Raw genomic sequence first — 20,748 nt, forward strand, 5'->3', positions numbered from 1 at the left:
GGAGATGCACTATCGCTTTTTAACTTTGCTCTAGAGTATGCCATTAGGAAAGTCCAGGATAACAGAGAGGGCTTAGAATTGAACGGGTTACATCAGCTGCTTGTCTATGCGGATGACGTGAATATGTTAGGAGAAAATCCACAAACGATTAGGGAAAATACGGGAATTTTACTTGAAGCAAGTAAAACAGTAGGTTTGGAAGTAAATCCCGAAAAGGCAAAGTATATGATTATGTCTCGTGACCAGAATATTCTACGAAATAGAAATTTAAAAATTGGAAATTTATCTTTTGAAGAGGTGGAGAAGTTCAAATATCTTGGAGCAACAGTAACAAATATAAATGATACTCGGGAGGAAATTAAACACAGAATAAATATGGGAAATGCCCGTTATTATTCGGTTGAGAAGCTTTTATCATCCAGTCTGCTGTCAAAAAATCTGAAAGTTAGAATTTATAAAACAGTTATATTACCGGTTGTTGTTTATGGTTGTGAAATTTGGACTCTCACTTTGAGAGGGGAACATAGGTTAAGGGTGTTTGAGAATAAGGTGCTTAGGAAAATATTTGGGGCTAAGAGGGATGAAGTTACAGGAGAATGGAGACAATTCATACAGTATTAAAATATTAAAATACTGTATGTGTAATAAAACTAATGACAAAACTGAAGACAAGTGTCTGCGTAAAATTTTTAACACAAGACAAGATGACTAGTCCGTATTAAATTAGAATGTACGCTCGTTTAAACGTGAACATGAAGATGACGTGGCGTTACAGACATATCGAGCTCTGAGCTGGGAACTGAGATAAAAATAGAGATACCGCTCAAATGAAACCTCTGCACAATAGCATTATGGTCGTTATTGTCACCATTTCAAGGATCGGATTTCTCACTCAGTGAAACTATCACTTTAATGGAACCTACCTTCTTTTCCTGGAAGAATTGCAGTGGACGTAACTACTGTGGGTCAAGTTTTCTCTGCAAACTTCATTTTCTTTCATTCGTATTCCACCACTGTTACCAAACTCACTGCATGTGGACAATCTTTGTAGTTTAAAAATACAGTTAAATAAATTACTGCAATTCTTAATGCCAGAACTCAAATACCCAATCGTTTCGAAAGTACTGTATTTTGTTTCGTTTTTCGAACACTACCGGAGCTAGTGATTTGAGTTTTATGTACATCGTGGTTCAGGAATTTATCTATTTGCTGTTTGTTTCTTCACAAAGACATCTCAAGTTCCAGATGCTTTCCTCCAACGTTTAGTAAGTCTCTGTATTCCTGCGACCTGCAAAGGTTTCAATCGGCCTGGGTGACCCACTTCTTCATATATTTTTGATCACAGCATCAGTATCGGAGAACGGCTGCCCTCAAAGACCATATTTCCATTGAACCAAACAAATAGAAATCTGATAGAGCGAGAACACGTCTGTAAGTTAGGTGAGGCAAGACAGCCAATCGACTTTTACATTGCTTTATTTTGTCAAGTTGCTATGTATTGGTCAGTACAATAATATTTTGCTGTAGAGTAACGTTCTCTTTTTTTCGAATTCATGCAGACTCTACCTCGCACAATGTCTCAATATAGCGAATTCTATTTATCTCACGATCTTTGCTTCGGAATCTCAATAAGTGTTATCGTTTTCCTTCACCGCGGCACAGGGGCGACTCGATTTCATCGTGACTGTTGTAAATCATGTGTTTCATCACAAGTCTAATCACCATATCAGAAAGCTAATTCGATGTCCTGTTACCACTAATTTTTGACGAAAAATACGTTTTTCTCCGCACTGAGTTTGGGCATCCGTTCCGGAATCCGTTTTGGAAAAAATTGGGAGAATTTAAAATGCTTACTATAACAATACTAAAAGCCGAAGCTCAGTGATTGATCTGTGAACCAATGTAACTTGCGCGATCACACCTAATGATGCCATCTCCCCTCACCGAAGTTGCTTTTAAAGGTAGCCTACTTCGCGGCCTCTCTCAGTAATAACTCGGCATCGAGGGCAGTTACAGACCTTGTAACCACTCGTTTGATTTGTAATGGCGAATTCTGCAATATTAAAGTGATATTAGATAGGCCTACATACGATACACTAAGACCATAGAGAAAAATGTGTTGATAATTGTTTTGGGATAGATATCACTTCATATGAAGAGAAAGTGTATTGCATGCCCTTAATTATTTATTTCTCTTATCAAAAATCCATTGATAAACCGAAATAACATTCAAATTCACATTCAAAGCACCAAACTGTAATTTTATGTACCGAAACTGGGTGACGTATAGTATTCTATAGTATTGATGTTGCTCCATTCAGAAACTGTTCTCGTATGTAACTGCTGGAAACTAACGATAGTGGGTGGTAATATACTAAATGCTGTTACCAGCTTCAGATTTGCAAACGTCCACAGATGACTCTACGGTCGTCCTGGCATCCTTCGTTGGCATCGTTTAAGCATTGAGCTGCACATCTTTCTGTATATGATCTATGCTAGTTGTTGAATTGCTATAATTGTGCTATCTAATGTAGAGACGTGAAATTTTCACAGTATTGTCGGGAAAATTCAATTATTCGCATAAATCTGTGAAAATGTTTGCTCAACAATAAATAGGAAGTATTCGTTTGAAAGCAAATTTCATTAGATTGTATATTTTTGGGTGTTGGGGCTTATTTATATTTACTATTAACTTAAGTGTATTAATTTAAATATATAGTTATTAGTCAAATCCACTCTCCAGGGAAATCAACGGGAAGCTACCGCATTTATCTTTCCCAAGAAAATCTGAAAACATGGCCACTGGCTGAGAAGAAACTGCCTACTGAAGAATGCACTGGAAGGAATGGTGAACTGGAGAAGATTTCGGGACAGAAAAAGATATCATATGATAGACGACATTAAGATATGGGTCATATGAGGATACGAAGAGAAAGGCAGAAAATAGGAAAGATTAGAGAAAGCTGGGTTTGCAGTGAAAGACCTGCCCTTGTGCAGCTCACTAAATGAAATGAAATTAGTATTAGAAGATTAATGTACGATAGAGTTGGGCAACACGATTCTTTTTCAGAAGTCGATTCCAACGATTCAATCACACATTACGAATCGATTCTAACGATTCGTTCACGATTCTTCTCAGTCTGCGATTCCAACTATTCTTTTGAATTGTCAACGAGTTCACGATTCTTCCCAGTCTGCGATTCCAACTATTCTTTTGAATCGTCGCAAGACACTTTCCTTTGCAACCCACTCGTAGAACAAAAACGTTCTATATCTCTCGCATAGATGGCATAAGAGGCGAGACATTGGATTGTCTCTTTCTCATTGGCTGGAACCATTCAGTATGACCTCCATTAGTCTATAAAATTACCCAAGATAATGTCTCTAGATTATAATTTATCAACTGAACCTTATTATGAAGTACATTTTTTGCATTACATCTCTATTTAACTATGCAAATTTCAGGTTTGTGTTCATTATTTTTCATACTTAACAAATGCAGTACATATTTTGATTTCACTCTCGCTCGGGAGCATTCGACACGGTTCGGAAATGTCCGTTGTCAGGTTACATCAAACAACTAATAGAATCGTGGGTTACGATACCATGCCGATTCCTTACTATTCTTTTGAACGACGATTCGTTACGATTCTTTTGAACGACGATTCGTTGATACCACGAATCGATTCTTACGATTCTTTATTATTAGTCGTTCGAATGAACGATTCGTTCACTAATCGACCCAACTCTAATGTACGAAGTCTTACATACTTTTAAAACCGTTTGTTGAAGTCGTCAGCTATTGCGACCGAGCAAAAAAATGGGCTGCTTGGCGTAGTGCTTCTTTAGGGGCAGGTTTATGTATGTATTCTTATCTTGCGATCGCTTCCTTGAAGTTTACTAAGTTCGTGGCTTGCGTGAATACAGAAGCTTGTGTTGAGCACCTCTCAAGTCTGTATCCAGCACGAGAGATTTTGATTTGATATGCAGATGACCGTTCGAACTATTTTTATTGATCTCATGAAGTTCATTTCAGAATCAATCTCCAGCGAATACTTGCAGCTGTGCTTCTTTATGATCTCTTTCCTTCCGATTTAATGTCAGGTCAGGTCTCGGCCACATCTTACCTGAATATGCAATGAATATTAAGACTATAAATCGGAATCGTGAATTTATATTGTGGATATCAGATTTACTATCTGAATGGCTTCAGTCGTTCAGCAGTTTACTCTGTGCCTTGTTCTACGTTTAGTTGAACCGTCTCAACTTTTCCAGAGGTCGTTTGGAACAAAACTTGTTTTTTGTTATTTATGTTTATGTTTTCTACAAAAATTTATAATAATTTAGATACAGTTCTATTTGCAGATGATCAAGTCTTATTTGCCAACACAGAGGATGATTTTCACATGTCACTACATTTTGCAAAAGATTTTATGCTCAACCATGCTGAAATGTAGTAATTATACACCTGGTAGTAGCCCTTTAATGCACCTCATTAAAGTACACCTATTCATTATAGCTCAGTTGTTCAGCCAATGGGAAATCACCATTGTAGCATTATAAAGCGCAAGTATGGATTATTCTCAGATATGCAATCGAAAGACAACTAGCGAAACGTCACGGAGTCTGGAAATACAATACTGTCGCAGAAGGTTATGTTCTGTTACTATAATAATTAGCGTTAATTGTAAATAATATTCAAATAAATTCAATTTGTCATCTCGTTTTTCAATTCTAAATCAATTTCCAGGCTATATCAAGATTAATGTTCATGTTATTCTCTAGATTATAATATATCAAGGTAAATGACATTCGTTTCTCGGAAAAATCAATACTTTCGCGTCTGCGCACATCTCACAATTTAGAAGGTTAGTTCCGCTCCTCACTTAGATAACCATAACATGAATACTTATGAATAATATCAAGATAGAAATATGGTCGAGCATAAAAAGTCGTATGAAACTTGCTTATAATAGTAATTAAGACGCTCGTATGAAAATTATGAAACTCGCTTGCGCTCGTTTCATAAACAAACAGACTCGCGTCTTAATTACTACCATTATAGGCTCGTTGCATAATGTACTATTAATGTGTAAATTTCTGTGGAAGAATCTAAAATAATAACATATCGTGGGAAATATCCTGCACGAAGCATATTTTCCATTGATCTTAAAATTTTAAAACAAGTTAACACATTTAAATACTTAGACTATAATAGGCTACATCATATGAACAAGAAAGAGATGCCACCGGCGTAGCTCAGTTGGCTGAGGCGTTTGCCTGCCGATCCGGAGTTGCGCTTGGGCGTGGGTTTGATTCCCGCTTGAGCCGATTACCTGGTTCGGTTTCTTCCGAGGCTTTCCGCAACCGTAAAGCGAATGTCAGGTAATCTATGGCAAATTCTTGGCCTCATGTCGCGAAATATCATCTCGCTATTACCAATTCCACGGACGCTATACAACCTAGTAGTTAACAAAGCGCCGTTAAATAACCAAGTATAAAAAAGAAAGAGTTGTAAATTAAAAAAAAAACACATATTTTGTAAAACTGGTAGGAATTATTAATTCAGTTTTTAAGCCCACTCTGGTACAACGCCATAATATCTTGGCAAGACTTACTCTAGCCTATGGTTCTGAAGCCTGGACAATGACGGAGATGGATATCCAGAGGAAGTGAGGTTCATGAAGAAAAGAGAAGAATTCACAATTTGGGATAAAAAACGAAATTAAGATATTTTGGTGGAATTGGAAGATAAACCGGTGACCGATTTCCTATATGAATACAGACCTAACTGGAAGAGCCATATAGAAAGAATGGCGGAGAGCAGATGGTCGTAAGCAGCCTTAGGTTATCGCTCTTGCGGAAGATGATGTATTCGGAGACTCTTAAGGGGTTAGGTACAGTTTACAGGAGTAAAATTTTGGAAATATTCAACACTTCTTTCCTCCAGTACTGTATCTTGTACAATAATGAAAATTGGTATGTGTAAGACACTGTCCTTCTGCTATATGAAAAAAATATTTATTAGATTTAAAAACAAATTATTATTATTATTATTATTATTATTATTATTATTATTATTATTATTATTATTATTATTATTATTTTCAATGTTGTAAGTACCTGTGGTGTAGAAGATGGAGGTGTGTTTCATGTGTTATAATTACAGCGTCTATTCCAAAATCTCTCGTCCATATTCCTGGATAATATTAAAATGGATTTGAGGGAGGTGGGGTATGATGATAGAGACTGGATTAATCTTGCACAGGATAGGGACCGCTGGCGGGCTTATGTGAGGGCGGCAATGAATCTTCGGGTTCCTTAAAAGCCATTTGTAAGTAAGTAAGTACGAGAAAATGTAGAAGAAAAAATTTTTACATGAAATCTGGTTCCTGCATCTTAACAGATGAAAAATAGAATTTATTTACCTACGAGAAGATGTAGAAGAAGAAAATTTTAACATGAAATCTGGTTCATGCATCTTAACAGATGAAAAATAGAATTAATTAACCTATGAGAAGATGTAGAAGAAAAAAAATATATATTTGCAACATCCTATAGTATTGTTTGTGTTAAAATTTTAAAAGAAGTTGTGGTATTTCATTATTAATTATAACTGCACTTTCATTAACCTCCAATTATTATCAAAAATATCTGAATAGTAACTTTTATATTGAACCTTCGGTCTATAAATTTTAACCTCTGTACTTTGTTTTTGTTACAGGTAAGTGAAATTTCAACTGCATCTCCTAGAGGAAAGGTTCCTTAGATGAATGAATTTACACATTAAGGTATGGAATTTGTAATTTACTTCACACCTATTTGTGTTTTCTTTCTGTAAACGGTCCCAGAGAAACTTACTTTCTTCACAGCCCTCGTAATTGCGCTCGAGTGGCCAAAATTTGTATAAGCACTTATTTTGACATTATCAACATGGTGGAAGAAGAACAAAACCTTTTTTATCTGCCCCCATGAAAATATTTGCTTGTTAGATAATTTTTTGTAAATGGCGACGTGCGTTTTTAGTGGAAACGATGAAACTGAACTCATGTAGAGTCTAGAAGTATCCTAAAATGTCTTAGATATAGCTTCTGAGAAACTTACTTGAAGAGCAGCCAAAATATTTCATATTGTGAACTGTGAATTAATGGAAATTTTTAGCATAGCTGGAAATATTGTTAAAGTGAGGACTTTATGAGGGGGAGAGAGATTTATAATTCGACATTTTACTAACGCGTCACTAACTATAGAATAATTATCTTTTATATTTGACAGCTGTCTTGTACATTTCGTAATCAGGAAACTAACGCACTGTGTAATATTCACTTCTGTAATCTCAGTTTTTACGATATTCTGATACTTCTCTTCTGTGCTATTAGGTTTGTAAAATATTGACAGAAACTAGATTTGTGCCTTTGCATTTCGTCATGGTCCAAATTCAGTATAATGTATTTGTGCTATTTTAAAATAGATTAATTTGAAAAAAAAATTGTAGAACACTAAGCGTATGAGTGTATAGTTATTTCTAACTGGAGTTAATATTTTAATTCATGCACATTCTTGAAAAGTAACACTGTGCCACTGATGACCTTTAAGAAGAAGCGGAAAATCTAAAAAAAAAAATAATGCCTATTTTAATCGAAGTTAAAAGAAAGAAATGCGGCTTAGTTGTAAATATTCAAAACCGTTCGATCGTGATATAATTTGAGTCATCCCAAAGCCAATTGACTAGTCCCTTAAATACAGACAACTCATCCTGCCCGTGGTTTTCCTAAGACGCTTTGACAAATGTCGGGATGAGCCCTAAAAATGGGTCACGAAACTACATCTCCCTCTCCACACAAGTTTTTACTTTTTTTATGAATGAAACCTTTTAAATCTGACCTTTGGCATTCGCGTATTGTCTTCGTTACTTGAGACGAGTTTATTCGAGTATCACTCACACAATGCAAGGGTTCAGATTCCTTCTCTTGCGATGACTGAGATGTCCCACTCGTCTCACAGACTTTTAACATCTTGAACGATCCTGATCTGTTGCTGTTCTCTCATGCTTCTCTCTCTCTCTCTCTCTCTCTCTCTCTCTCTCTTGTAGTAGCTATTATAGGGGAACAACTTAGAAAACTCCGTTGGTCTGCGCATGCGTCAATCTTAAAGAGTGACACAATATACTATTCACCTCATCCTCACTAATTGTCAGCCAATAGTAGCGCGTACTGATAGCAGTGATGCGTCAGATGACTTGTCAATCAGTAGCGACAATGGTTCAGATTAATGGAGGGAAAACTCCCACTCCGTCTCCGGCACAGCGGTAAGGTTTAGTAACCTCCTACAACGGAGTTGCCAGTTGTTAACCTATAGTTTGTCATTTTCGGTTTTCCCCTTCAAACTTTTCCAAAGATTCTTCAGTGGAATGGGGAAACTCGGAGTGAGATAAGTGGCTAATACGGTTGGAGCTCACATATTCAGTTTTTCTCAGCCCCAAATTACCTTGCAAGGACTCGTTTTCGTATAATGTTTTTCGTATAATTTGTCACATTGACATTTACAATATTGTCACATCATTTGTGTTATGTATGCATTTTTATGGCGGCCAGGTAACTGAGTTCTTAGAGTAACTGGCTACAGACTGGAATGTTCTGAGTTCGATTCCGGGTGGTGTCAGGAATTTTCTAGCTGCCAAAACTTTCAGAACGAATCCGAAGACTTCTATCAAATTGAATACCCGAGAGTAAAAGGCGGTCTGAGAGTAATGCCGATCACATCACCTCATTCTACAGAGTGTACCATAAGTTTGGAACCATAGGCCAAATCTCTGAAATACTGTACTTCTGAAGCCAGAGTGATGTAGTTAAGTAAAGAGGAAGCATTCAAGTGATTCTGTTTGTTGGCACCCGCACTTGCAGGGAAGATATCCGCGAATTTAATCGGTTGCATCTTGAACGAGTGCCGATTACACAAAGCTGGATGCGAAATTTCATTAAAAATTGAAGAGTCCACTGCAAGAATGATGGTTGTCATTTGGAATACATTTTGCAGGAGAAGCAATTGAAAGTTTGAAATGCTTAGCGCTCAAAGCTTAACTGTGATTTTCCGATCATTACTGGACAATGACTATCAGTGTTAATGCCATATAACTCTCTATGAACATTCTATAATTATGTCTTAAGCTATGCATTGACAATCTTGGTTCATTTTCGACAAGAAAGTGACGTCCATCATTCTTGCAGTGGACTCTTCAATTATGAGAGACTTGGTAAACAAACTGCTCAGTGGACCACGAGAACGTCAACAGATGAGCAGACAATGATTTTTCTGCTGTGTAATCGGCGCTCTTTCAGAGTGCAACCGATTAAATTACAAGGCAACTTCTCTGTAACTGCGGTTGCCAACAAACAGGATCACTTGAATATCATTCCTTTTTACTTATCGATATCACTCTGGCTTCAGAAGTACCTGTAAAGAAGAAGAAACAGTATTTCAGAGATTTGGCTTATGGTTCCAGACTTACGGGACATTCTGTAGTGCCGAGATCTACCTTCATGCTCCCAAACGCCTTCCTGGTCTTTGGCTGTTACATATGTTTATAGTCATCATATTCGATTTACTTACTTAAGTCTTCCAACTTCAAAAATTCAGCTCCACTGCTAAGAATATTTTCTTTTCATTTCTCCGTTGGTTTCCGAGCTTTACATTGACATCATATCACACTTCTGATAGTGGCGTTCTATGTATATGCATTTTGGTACTTAGTGTTCTATCTTGCCTCATAATACTAGGTTTAGTGCAGTTCTGCCGGTTCTAATTCCTGCATTTAATCTCTGTATCGTGTTGGGAATAGACTGTTATTGTCATACGACTGCAGTTATGCTCATAGCACAGATACACAGTATGGTTTCGCCAGTTTCGAGAATCAGTTCACTGTGTTTATCTTTCCGTATTACGTCCCGTAACATGCAGCTATAACCACAGCTTTATTTACTTGGTGTCTTGCTTCCTCTTTTACATTGATTAACGTCTTTATCTCTATTTCTAAGTATTTATATGACATTAAGGTCCTGTCTTATAATTAATATTTATACTGAGATCAGTCTATAAAATTGAACTTAAATCAAACTGAACTTCATATTTTTGGCTTTAAAACAGTAATCCAAGACCATTTTCTGTTGATTCAAGATCAAATACAGCTGGGAAATTTTCTCGGTTTAATACCTTTGAATATAATTTAACATAAGTTAAGTAATTATTAATTCATTCATGATCCCTATATCTTAATGTTGTCTATCATATGATATTTTCTGCCCCGAACTTTTCTCCCGTTCTTCCTTCCAGTGCATCCTTCAGTGCAGTTTCTTCTCAGCCAGTAGCCCAGCAAACTTCTTTTCTCTGATCAGTTTCAGCATTATTCTTTCTTCATCCACTCTTTCCAACACAGTTTCGTTTGTTATTCTATCTGTCCATTTCACATGCTCCATTCTTCTCCATATCCACATTTCAAGTGCTTCTAGTCTCTTCTTTTCACTTCGTCGTAATATCCATGTTTTTGTCCCATAGAATGCTATACTCCCCACAAAGCACTTCAGCAGTCTCTTCCTTACTTCTTTTTCCAGAGATCCGCAGATATGGTCCTTTTTATATTTAAAAACTTCCTTTGCCATTACTATCCTCCTTTTGACTTCCTGGCAGCAGCTCATGTTACTGCTTATAGTACACCCTATGTATTTGAAGCTGTCCACTTGCTCTACTGCATCATTTAGAATTCTTAAATTTACCTTCTTTACTTTTCTTCCTATGACCTTGATCTTCGTCTTGTTTGCATTTATCTGCATTTTATACTGCTCACAGCTGTCATTTAGCTGCAGTAGCATATCCCTTAGTATCATCTTCTCTTCTGCTAACAACGCCATATCATCAGCAAGTCTTAATGCATTTTATTCTTCATATACGTATATAAAGAAGTAATGTATTTATTGTTATTTTTATATTTGTTTTATGATGCTGTCAGTAATTTTAATTAATAGTGGCAGACAGTAAATTGATAAGGCATAATAGAACTCAACAGCGATGCAATGTAACATTTTTTTTTTTAAGTTTTAATTGAATTCCATTACTGGTCTTTGAAGATCTATGAATCAGGTTCAGACTCACGAACAAATATTGGTAACAGATAATGCCCAGAAATTAAATTAATTGGACCGTTGACTGGTTACAATCATTAAAACACAAAGCGTGTGGAAGTCTGCGAATTTCTAATCATGACCAATTGATTAAGTTATTTTTTCCTTGTTTTTATACATGGGTTTCTTATGGCAATGTCAAATTCTTATGTCCTATACGTAGAAAAACTCATGGTATGTGTAGGGCTATATCTACCGTGTGAATTTCAAAATATAGTACATAGAGATTTAATATTGCCATCGGAAACTAATGTATAGGGCCTAACAATTGAAACACGTATCTTAATATAAGGCCGATTGTGTTATGAAATGGAGCTCTTATACCAGGAAAGCATCCTGAAAATAGCTCTCTTACCTCTCTGAAAGAATTTCCTGCGTAGTACAACTGCTGTTCAACGAATAAAATATTTTCTTCTGTAGTATAATAATTCTTTATTTGAGGGTTAATAAATCAAACAAATGTAGTTGACAATAATCAGTAGATACTCTTTTTTCCACAATGACTACCAATTTAATATACATGGCCAATTACTAAGATACCAGTTTCAGTTGTTTATGTTTGTACACTGTAGAAGCTCTGTGGTAGGCAGGCGTTTTCATGGCAACTGATCGTTTATAATCACAATGTATCAGGTGGTTATAATTAAACTGACGGTGTTCAGCGTGGCACAGCACGGACTGTAATGATCGTAGGACTGTGAAACCTCGTAGATGTGCTAATTAAGCAATGCGCTCGCGAATTATGCAAAAAAAATTAGTTCCAAGTCTTTCCACCGGGTGAAAATATGGCGCTGTCAGCAGTCAAAACGTGGCATGGACGCAGGAAAAAGGCATGAAAAATCGAACTATGGTAACGATGATTTGGCACGTTTGTTAGGAATTATGGGTACAAACACTGTTCAACATAGCCTCCCACCTCAGCAACATGTTGCAACCGTAATATGATCGACAGTTGCTCGCAGCATATCTGGTGAAATCAGAGCGACATGTCATTGTATGCTAGCCTTTAGATGAGGCAGAGACCGGATATGTCCCTAATACACACGATCTTTCAAATATTCCCACAACCACAAGTCACATGGACTTAGGTCGGGGGATCTTGGAGGCCACGCATCTGGAAATTTCCTATAGATGATGCGGTCGTTTCCTGAAAGTTTACCGTGGCAAATCTTCCACCTGACGAGGGACATGTGGTGTTGCCACATCTTGCATGAAAATAATGCAGTCACAGTTGCGTTTTTGCAAAGCTGGAATCACGTGTTGCACAAGCAGGTCCCTATAACAAAGTCACAAAGTATTAGGGGCTGCAAGACAATAAACACTTTTAAAAACAGCTTAAAAGATAACCTTCTTAGCATTTCACTCCAATCATACTGACTTAAACTATCACTGTCTACATTGTTACTCCTTCCTTTAGACGTGCATCCTGATAGTGCTGTATTTTCAAAATTGTCTCATAATAATCTCTTTCTATTATCTAACATTATTTGCAATATATTAACATTCTATGTATTTTAGCTTAATTCTGCTACATAGTTTGTATTTCAGTGTTTAATTAATAGTTCATAGTATTTTGTTGTTTAATTCGTAAATAACTCTTGTATACATGTAGCTCTTATCTAAATCAAATTGTTGAATTCTTTGTAAGTTGATACATATGTATGTATACTTTTTGGTTGAGTGGAAGAGAAGGCCTTACGGCCTTAACTCTGCCAGCTAAAATAAATCATTATTATTATTACTATTATTATTATTATTATTATTATTATTATTATTATTATTATTATTATTATTATTATTATTACGTGCAGATGTCACTGTACACCTAACAGGCCCGCGAGGTGTTCATTTGTATAATATAACTGTTTTTGTTTTGATCCATACGGGTAGACTATACCCTGCACAGTGTCTCAAAAATCTTACCTCAGATGACTTGTTTGTCCCTTTCTCACATCTTTTTTAAGGTCCAGGTCTCACTTCCGTACGCTTACACAAATATTACATCAATAATTTACAATTGATTTGTCCATATATTATTTCTGGTAACATTCTAAAGAAATTTTCATTTATGGATCAAAATAATGAAGACACTCTGCTCGAGCAGTTACTCCGGGAATACCGGCCTTCAATGCTGCAATAAAACTCGAATTCAAATGTTTATACACTTCTAGAGTGTGAAACAAAAGACGAATGCTTCATAACACGGCGTGCGGCCTTGTTTAACATTCTGACTGCATTTGCAGGTTTGATGTAGTGGGGATCTTCGTGCAGGTTCAAGGTGTAGGATGGGGTATGTGCTGTGGTGTGGGAGGTCATCGGGAATCTGGAGCGTGCTCCTCCCCCGTTGCCTTGGAGCTGCTTGCAGCCTGCTATTGATTTTGTTCCAGCTGTATGCAAGACGCGGGCTGGCGGGCGGAGGGAGGACAGTCCTTGCAACTCTGTAGGTGTAGGCTAGGTAGTACATGGCAGTCGAGGCCCTTTTCCCCTCTCCGTCTCCCTCTTCCCGGTTGTAGTGTAGAGTAGGCTAGTAGTATTTTTAGCCCGGGAAGCAAGTCCGTTGAATGGTGGAAGGGAGATGATCCTGTTCTTCACAGAATCTTTAAGGATCACAGGAATGTCAGTAGAAACTGGGTGACCTTTCCACTAGGTTCCCTCGCTACCTCGTTTGGTTTCAGTGTTTCCAGGGGTCGCTGGTAATGCTTTTCACAAGTAGTGTACAAGTTTTACACCCACTCGTCTTTCCCTTCTATTTTCGAAACTAGTTCTTGCTTTGTTCTTACCCAACCTTGCAGTCGTGTTTCTTTCGTTCCCCTCTTAAAATTCTTTTCTGAATTCATTATTTCAGTCATAATGATAGCGCCGTTGTGGAGGAATTAAGAGCGTGTTGTTTGATCGGGTCATAAAAATTATTGTGTTTTCTGATTTAATTTTCATTGTTGGAAAATAAAAGTTGTGAATTATTCTGTTTTTCAATTACTGATAGCCTACGTTTATAAACTTTAATTAAAACACTTTTTACAATGTAAGCAGATATGTAGGCCTAAATTATGGGTAATCTTATTTTCTAAAAGCAATATTTACGCATTTTATAAAGAAATTTACTGAAACTGAATTCCGCTACAGTTGGCACACAGTTCAAATGTTTCCTATGAGAATTCTAATTAATTATGTATTTTTAACATATTCGCGGGTGACGTGAATATGTTAGGAGAAAATTCACAAACCATTATGAAAAACATAGGAATTTTACTTGAAGCAAGTAAACAGAGAGGTTTGAAAGTAAATCCCGAAAAGACAAAGTATATGATTATGTCTCGTGATCAGAACATTGTACGAAATGTAAATAAATAAATAAATAAATAAATAAATAAATAAATAAATAAATAAATAAATAAATAAATAAATAAATAAATAAATAAATAAATAAATAAATAAGTGAGTAAATAAATAAATAAATAAGTAAATAAATAAATAAATAAATAAATAAATAAATGTGAGCTATGATAATTGGAAATATATCCTTTGAAAAGGTGGAAAAATTCAAATATCTTGGAGCAACAGTAACAAATATAAATGACATTCGGGAGGAAATTAAACGCAGAATAAACATGGGGAATGCCTGTTATTATTATTCAGCTGAGAAGCTTTTATCATCCAGTCTGCTCTCAAAAAAGCTGAAAGTAAGAATGTATAAAACAATTATAGTACCGGTTGTTCTGTTCTGAAACACATGTTTACTGCACTTTTAAAATTTATGTCGTGTGGAAAAGGACGAAGTGTGCTGAAGACTTGGATTAATTTTGGGTTGGTGATACATCCTGCTGAAGTAGTCCCTTCCACCGCCGCCATCACTAGCGTCCCGATATGTGTACAAAAGCAGTAATGAATTATGCATGAATGTATGCGAAGTAATTTACTAAAATATACAGTGTAAATGTGAAATTACAATTAATAATATTGCAATAGGATAGATATCGTGCAAATATTCTACCTTACTCTCTGTTGTGATAGTATAGTCCTACGGGAGTATCAAAGTCTTTCTGATTTCCCTTACTGAATCTTCTGTCTGTCTATCAAAACGTTTTATGCAGTGAAAATGTTGTATGTCATAAGACGTTATCAATACCCACATATAACGGAAACTGAAAAGAGTAGGCTTGCGACATTTAGACTACGTAAGCATGAAGTACTATAGACTGATTTCGACGTTTCTTTTACTGATTGTTATTGTAAACAGACATCATTCGATTGTAATAAATCAAATCTGTAGACAGGGAAAGTATCTAATCGAGTATACGTTTCATGTGTAGAAAAAGTTGCTACAATTCCGTATAGAAAATATTTCTCGTGAAAATATGCATTCCTATGCACAAAGAAATGCTTGTAAAATCAACCATTAAGGCGTAATTGTCGAATATATTTTTCTGACGGTGTTTCAGAATGTTGCATAAAACATGCATTTTGTTATTGTAATTTCGGACTCAAAGCATCTTCATCATCATCATCATCATCATCATCATCATCATCATCATCATCATTATCATCTTGTGTTTTAAAAATTTACATGTAATTTTAATTGCTCATATTTCTTCATTTTATACAAAATCTTAAAAATTCTGGCATTGGCATGTTATTACCACTACTGCTACTGCTACTTCTGCTACTATTAGTACTACTACTAAGTTACTACTACTACTTACTACTCTTACAGTGGTACTACTAAAACGACTATTGCTACAACTACTACAACTATTGCTACTTCTACTACCGCTATTTCTACTGCTACTACTAATACTACAACTACTGCAAAAACTACTACAACTATTATTACAACTACTACTTATCAGTCTACACACATTTCTGTCCTTGATGGTTTTTCTCAGAATGATTACTCACTCACTAATTTAAAAGTTGTTCTCTAGCTTCGAACTGTGGCTATCACTATTCTGCACACTACACGAAACAATTTCAAACAGCATTCATTTGCATTACTCAGTGTTGTAGCATGTTAAATAAATTTCAAACTAAGTTAACTTTGGCATAGGCTACCTATAAATTGAGTGAAATACATTCGCAGACACGTGTAACATTAATTTTAATAATAACCTTTCATTTGTTTTCTTGTATTGCTATGGAAACAGCTTAGTGAAACTGCCTTGAGGTATTGAAAAGTCGCTGAAGTAGGTAGCGCAACAGTGAAGTACAATATTCCAGCTTTTTTATAACGAGACGAACGTAAATACCGTCATTCATTATTTTAAAGTCACGTGAAGAGTGTAATAATGCTACTTGAAGTAACAACGATAATTGTATAGCAATTAATTTCCTCGTGAGATCGCTTCAATTGCGTACTGTGGCAAAGGAACACAAAAAAACTGTTACCTAATGAAGAACAACAAAATTATAAATCACCGCAAATTGTAGGAATTGGTATACTAATATTTACGCAGAAGTGAAGAAATTATGTATGCATGATACAAGAATTAAGACGCATGAGCCAAAAACAAAAGAGAAACACAAATCAAATTTTAAAATTAATTTATACTAACTCCTGTTCTATAGTGTGGAAGTGAAAACATGCCACTTCTCCGATTTAAAAAAAAATATATTCTTGTGAAAATAGTGTCGTCAGATTCATTACAGGCTATAGATTGTAGACATGTTAAAAGTGTTTAAATAATTCGGACATACAGGGACATCATTTTATTTTTACTTCAATTTTTATTTTACCTGAGTTTTTTAATATACTTCACTCCCTCTCCTTCTACTAATGAAGTTCAACCGTCCTCCACACAGATCCAAGACCGCATATAGTAGCCTTACGGTCATAGTAAACAGTACGTTCCAAAAATATATTCGCATTTTCCAGGGACGAAAGAACTTTCAATATTGAATCATTTTCGCACAGGTACTGTTGTCCATTTGCCTACGTCGATCCCGGTTTCCCTCACCAGTATTATTCGCCATCTAGTGACTGGGCTGTCTTAGCTCTCTTCTGAAAACATTAATTTCTGTTAGGAATTGGATGTCTACATAATATCATACAACTGTTTAAAATAACTTAAATAAAAGGGCCTCGTTAAGTAATTAACTGTCACGTAATTACCTCCATTTTTACGACCCTACGACATAACCATTGGACGGACAGTAGATAGCATGTCTGAGTAATTTTATCTTTTCGGATCGGGCAGAAGTGAAGACTGAATTTACAGTACGTAAGGTACTCTTATATAGAGTAGGTACAGAATTATTTCAACGTGAGTTACTAGTACGAAGAACGAAACTGGTAATTGGGATTAGGTACAATAGTCTATAGTGCGATAATATGCACAAAAGAACTGAAGCCTGTATCGAAATGAACGGCCACCATTTAAAAAAAATGTGTTTAAATATCCATATTATGAATATTTTAAAATTTAACTTCATTCTCTATATTGTACGCTAATGTGCTGTAGGCGGTATAATATACACTGCATAATGAATACGTCCACATGGACATCTCAGTTCGTGAGTAAAAACACTTCTTAATACTGTACTGTGTTTTGATTAAACAAAAACCTAATGAAAATGATCAAAGTCAAAAGCGCAATGTTTCCTAGTTTACGTAAATGGATGAACTACTTTTCTTCCCTCCTATACCTAGTAAAGTGATTTGTTTGTATATTACGCCAGTATGATCGAACTCCAGTCGTGGAAGGGGGTAGCAAACGGCGTTGAGTCAGAGGTATAGGCAAGTTAATATTAAAAATGTTAGTAAAAATAAAATGATGTCCCTGAAAAGATGAAAGAATTTAAAAGAGGAAACTACGAACTTTTGAATAGACCGAATTATGAATTACTTCCGATAATCGAAGTATTAGAATAAAGTACAGGGAAAATATATGAGTCTCTGGAGATGGGGAAACATACAAATAAATGGCATTCCCTTTTACACGGAACACGTCTGATTAATCCACATTCTGTAGTTGACAGTGATAATGATGATAATGATGATAACACAAGAACTGAAGAAGAACCCATAAGTATCGGAATGCTTAAAATAACAGTTAGGCTTACAGAAGCACTAAAAGTATGGAATATTGCATATTGTTTTTTTAATTTGAATTTTCATTAAAATATTAATTAACATTATTAGGCGTATGGCACTTAATATTATGCATGTAAGTTAGAAAATAATAATTTATCTACTCACGAATAAAGAGTGTGACTAAAATGGTAGTTGATGTTTATCTGCACATTTTTTAAATCTCACCATAAATTCTGGTTATAGATACTTAATTTTATTTTTCTGTTATAGATTTTAGTACAGTAAAAACTTATTTAACTGCTGATGAATTTCACCAGACAGTAATCTTATGCAGAGAAAATAAATTGCTTAGAGATTACAGGAAGGCATGCATTCTATTAAAGAAAAAAAAACAATGCGAGAATGGGGCTGAGGACTCTGTTGGTTATAATATGACAAAATGTTAAAAGAAATCAGATGGACATCACATTAGAAAAAATCATTTGTGCGAGATCGTGCGTATTTGCTTGTTTTCCGCACAGAACCAATACGCGGTAAGTGTGAAATACCACATTCAGCATTCCCAACGTAACACACATAACAATTTCCCTCTCCTTACCGCTTAAGCGGGACATTCATTTTACTGCTTTAGGCTTTTAACATATTATTTTTAGAGACGTTTTACATAGTAATAATTATAAATTGGAAACTTACCACTGCAATTTCACCTAAATTGCACTGTTAATTATTGTTTTTAAATATTTGCAAAAATTAAGTAAAGTCTACTACTCCACGAAACTTTTTGCATTCCTGATACAAATAACATTAAGGAACCCGTGAAAAAATCAACAAGATTCCAGATGCGAATGTTATTACTGCAATATGTTATATAAATAATATTGTTAAAATATTAAAATGAAAAATAAATCATTACATAACCTTACCGTTTGTTTTAAGTTCGCATTTATAGACTGGGGGAAAAAAAAAGACAGACGTATATCACGGCCTGCTGGAGTGAAGTAAACACAGAAAACATTTTATAGCAACAATGTTGAAGAAAGATATTTTGGTGTTCCGAAGTTGCCGTCATTAAACAGAAACCAACATGGAGATTTCATTGCAACTAATTAGAAATTCGTCTTTCAGGAATGTAATAAACGATCTTCGCACAAAATAATGTACGATACACGAGCGGTATGTTTGTTTTCATGTTCTCGGAAATTAAAAACGCTCAACTACGTTTCGCTTTTTCAAACTTTTCCTCGACCATGAAAACGTGAACATACCGCTCTTGTAACGTATATTACTATTTTTTTTAAATAATTGCGACATAATCAGAAAAAAAAGCAGTTAAATACAGAAAACTGAAAGAAGAGTTTAAAAACGTAAAAATAAATAAAGACTGTTATTTAAGAAAAAAATGCATTTTGTTACATCCTGTATGCCCGAGGAAATATATTTTATTAAATTCTGTGAATAATGTTGAAAGATGCATGCCTATTGCATCTCGCATTTAAAATTTATAATGAAGCTAGAAATGATACTGCATACTTTTTGTTCATCGTGTTTAATATTTAATTAATTAGCTTGGTATCGAATTACAAGTAAGCTAATATTTAAAATATCAGATGGAGAATGAAATGCTATTAAAATCGTGAACGTTATTATTATTATTATTACTATTATTATTATTATTATTATTATTATTATTACTATTATTATTATTATTATTATTATTATTATTATTATTATTATTATTATTATTATTATTAAGTACTACTATATTACCACCACGACCACACCACCACTACCACAAGATTTCGAAATTTACGTTCCTCCTCCTTTACCTTCCTGATGACGGAGCTGATACGTTGCTCCTAAACGTTGGATGTTTCTACATATTTGAAATCGTACATTACAGAAACCTAACCTGTTGATTCGCTCTTGCTAACAAATTTACCAAATGGACTGCCGTTATCTTGCCTTCTCCTGGTTGAAAAATGCTACGTTATTCCGTAATCCTGAATGTTTCCACACTTATGGCCCTGCATCTTAAAAAATTCTCAACCATTTCAAGTCTTGAAAGTCTTACATTATGTCGAAATCTTGATACATTTCCTGATGTTTAGCAGCCTGCCTCGCTGATGCATTTTCAAATGATGTATCACCCCACTCCTCTCTGACCAATTGCTCAGTGTTGCCAACACATAAATTGTATCTCCGTCAGTATAACACCTGGAAATCCGTCAGAATCCGTCAAAATTTAAAAAAAAAAAATACCCAATATACAGTAGGCTATATACAAGCAATTTTAACACAACTTACTTACTAATTCTGATTAAAATAATTATTAGTCAACATTGACTTGGTTACGAGCAAATTTGAAACAGGACATTCTTAAACATAGTACGGAACAGCCAGGACTGTTCAAATAAAAAGTAAAATCTCCCAAAAAATGAAACAATTAAAAATGACAGCAGCTAAAAATGTCAAAAGACGATGTAAATCGTAATTCCCGCCAGAAAATCCGTCACCCGTCAAAACCATTTTTTTCCCGTCCGCTACGTT

At 35.2% G+C, this 20,748-nt stretch overlaps 1 protein-coding gene across 3 annotated transcripts in view; it reads left to right on the forward strand.

Moving 5' to 3' along the window:
- The window catches only part of LOC138703025 (uncharacterized), a 601,413-nt gene that overhangs the window by 450,385 nt on the left and 130,280 nt on the right, over positions 1 to 20,748 (forward strand). The window contains exon 2 of one of the 3 annotated variants that reach the window (XM_069830536.1): positions 6,725 to 7,626. The exons of the other annotated variants lie outside the window; for them this stretch is intronic. Within the exon in view, the coding sequence (XP_069686637.1) occupies positions 6,725 to 6,769 (45 nt within the window). The 3' untranslated portion in view covers positions 6,770 to 7,626. Of the gene's footprint in view, positions 1 to 6,724; positions 7,627 to 20,748 lie in introns of those variants that run through there. 3 annotated transcript variants of the gene reach the window in all.

Source organism: Periplaneta americana, chromosome 7 (genome assembly GCF_040183065.1).
Source record: "Periplaneta americana isolate PAMFEO1 chromosome 7, P.americana_PAMFEO1_priV1, whole genome shotgun sequence".
Lineage (NCBI taxonomy): Eukaryota > Metazoa > Arthropoda > Insecta > Blattodea > Blattidae > Periplaneta > Periplaneta americana.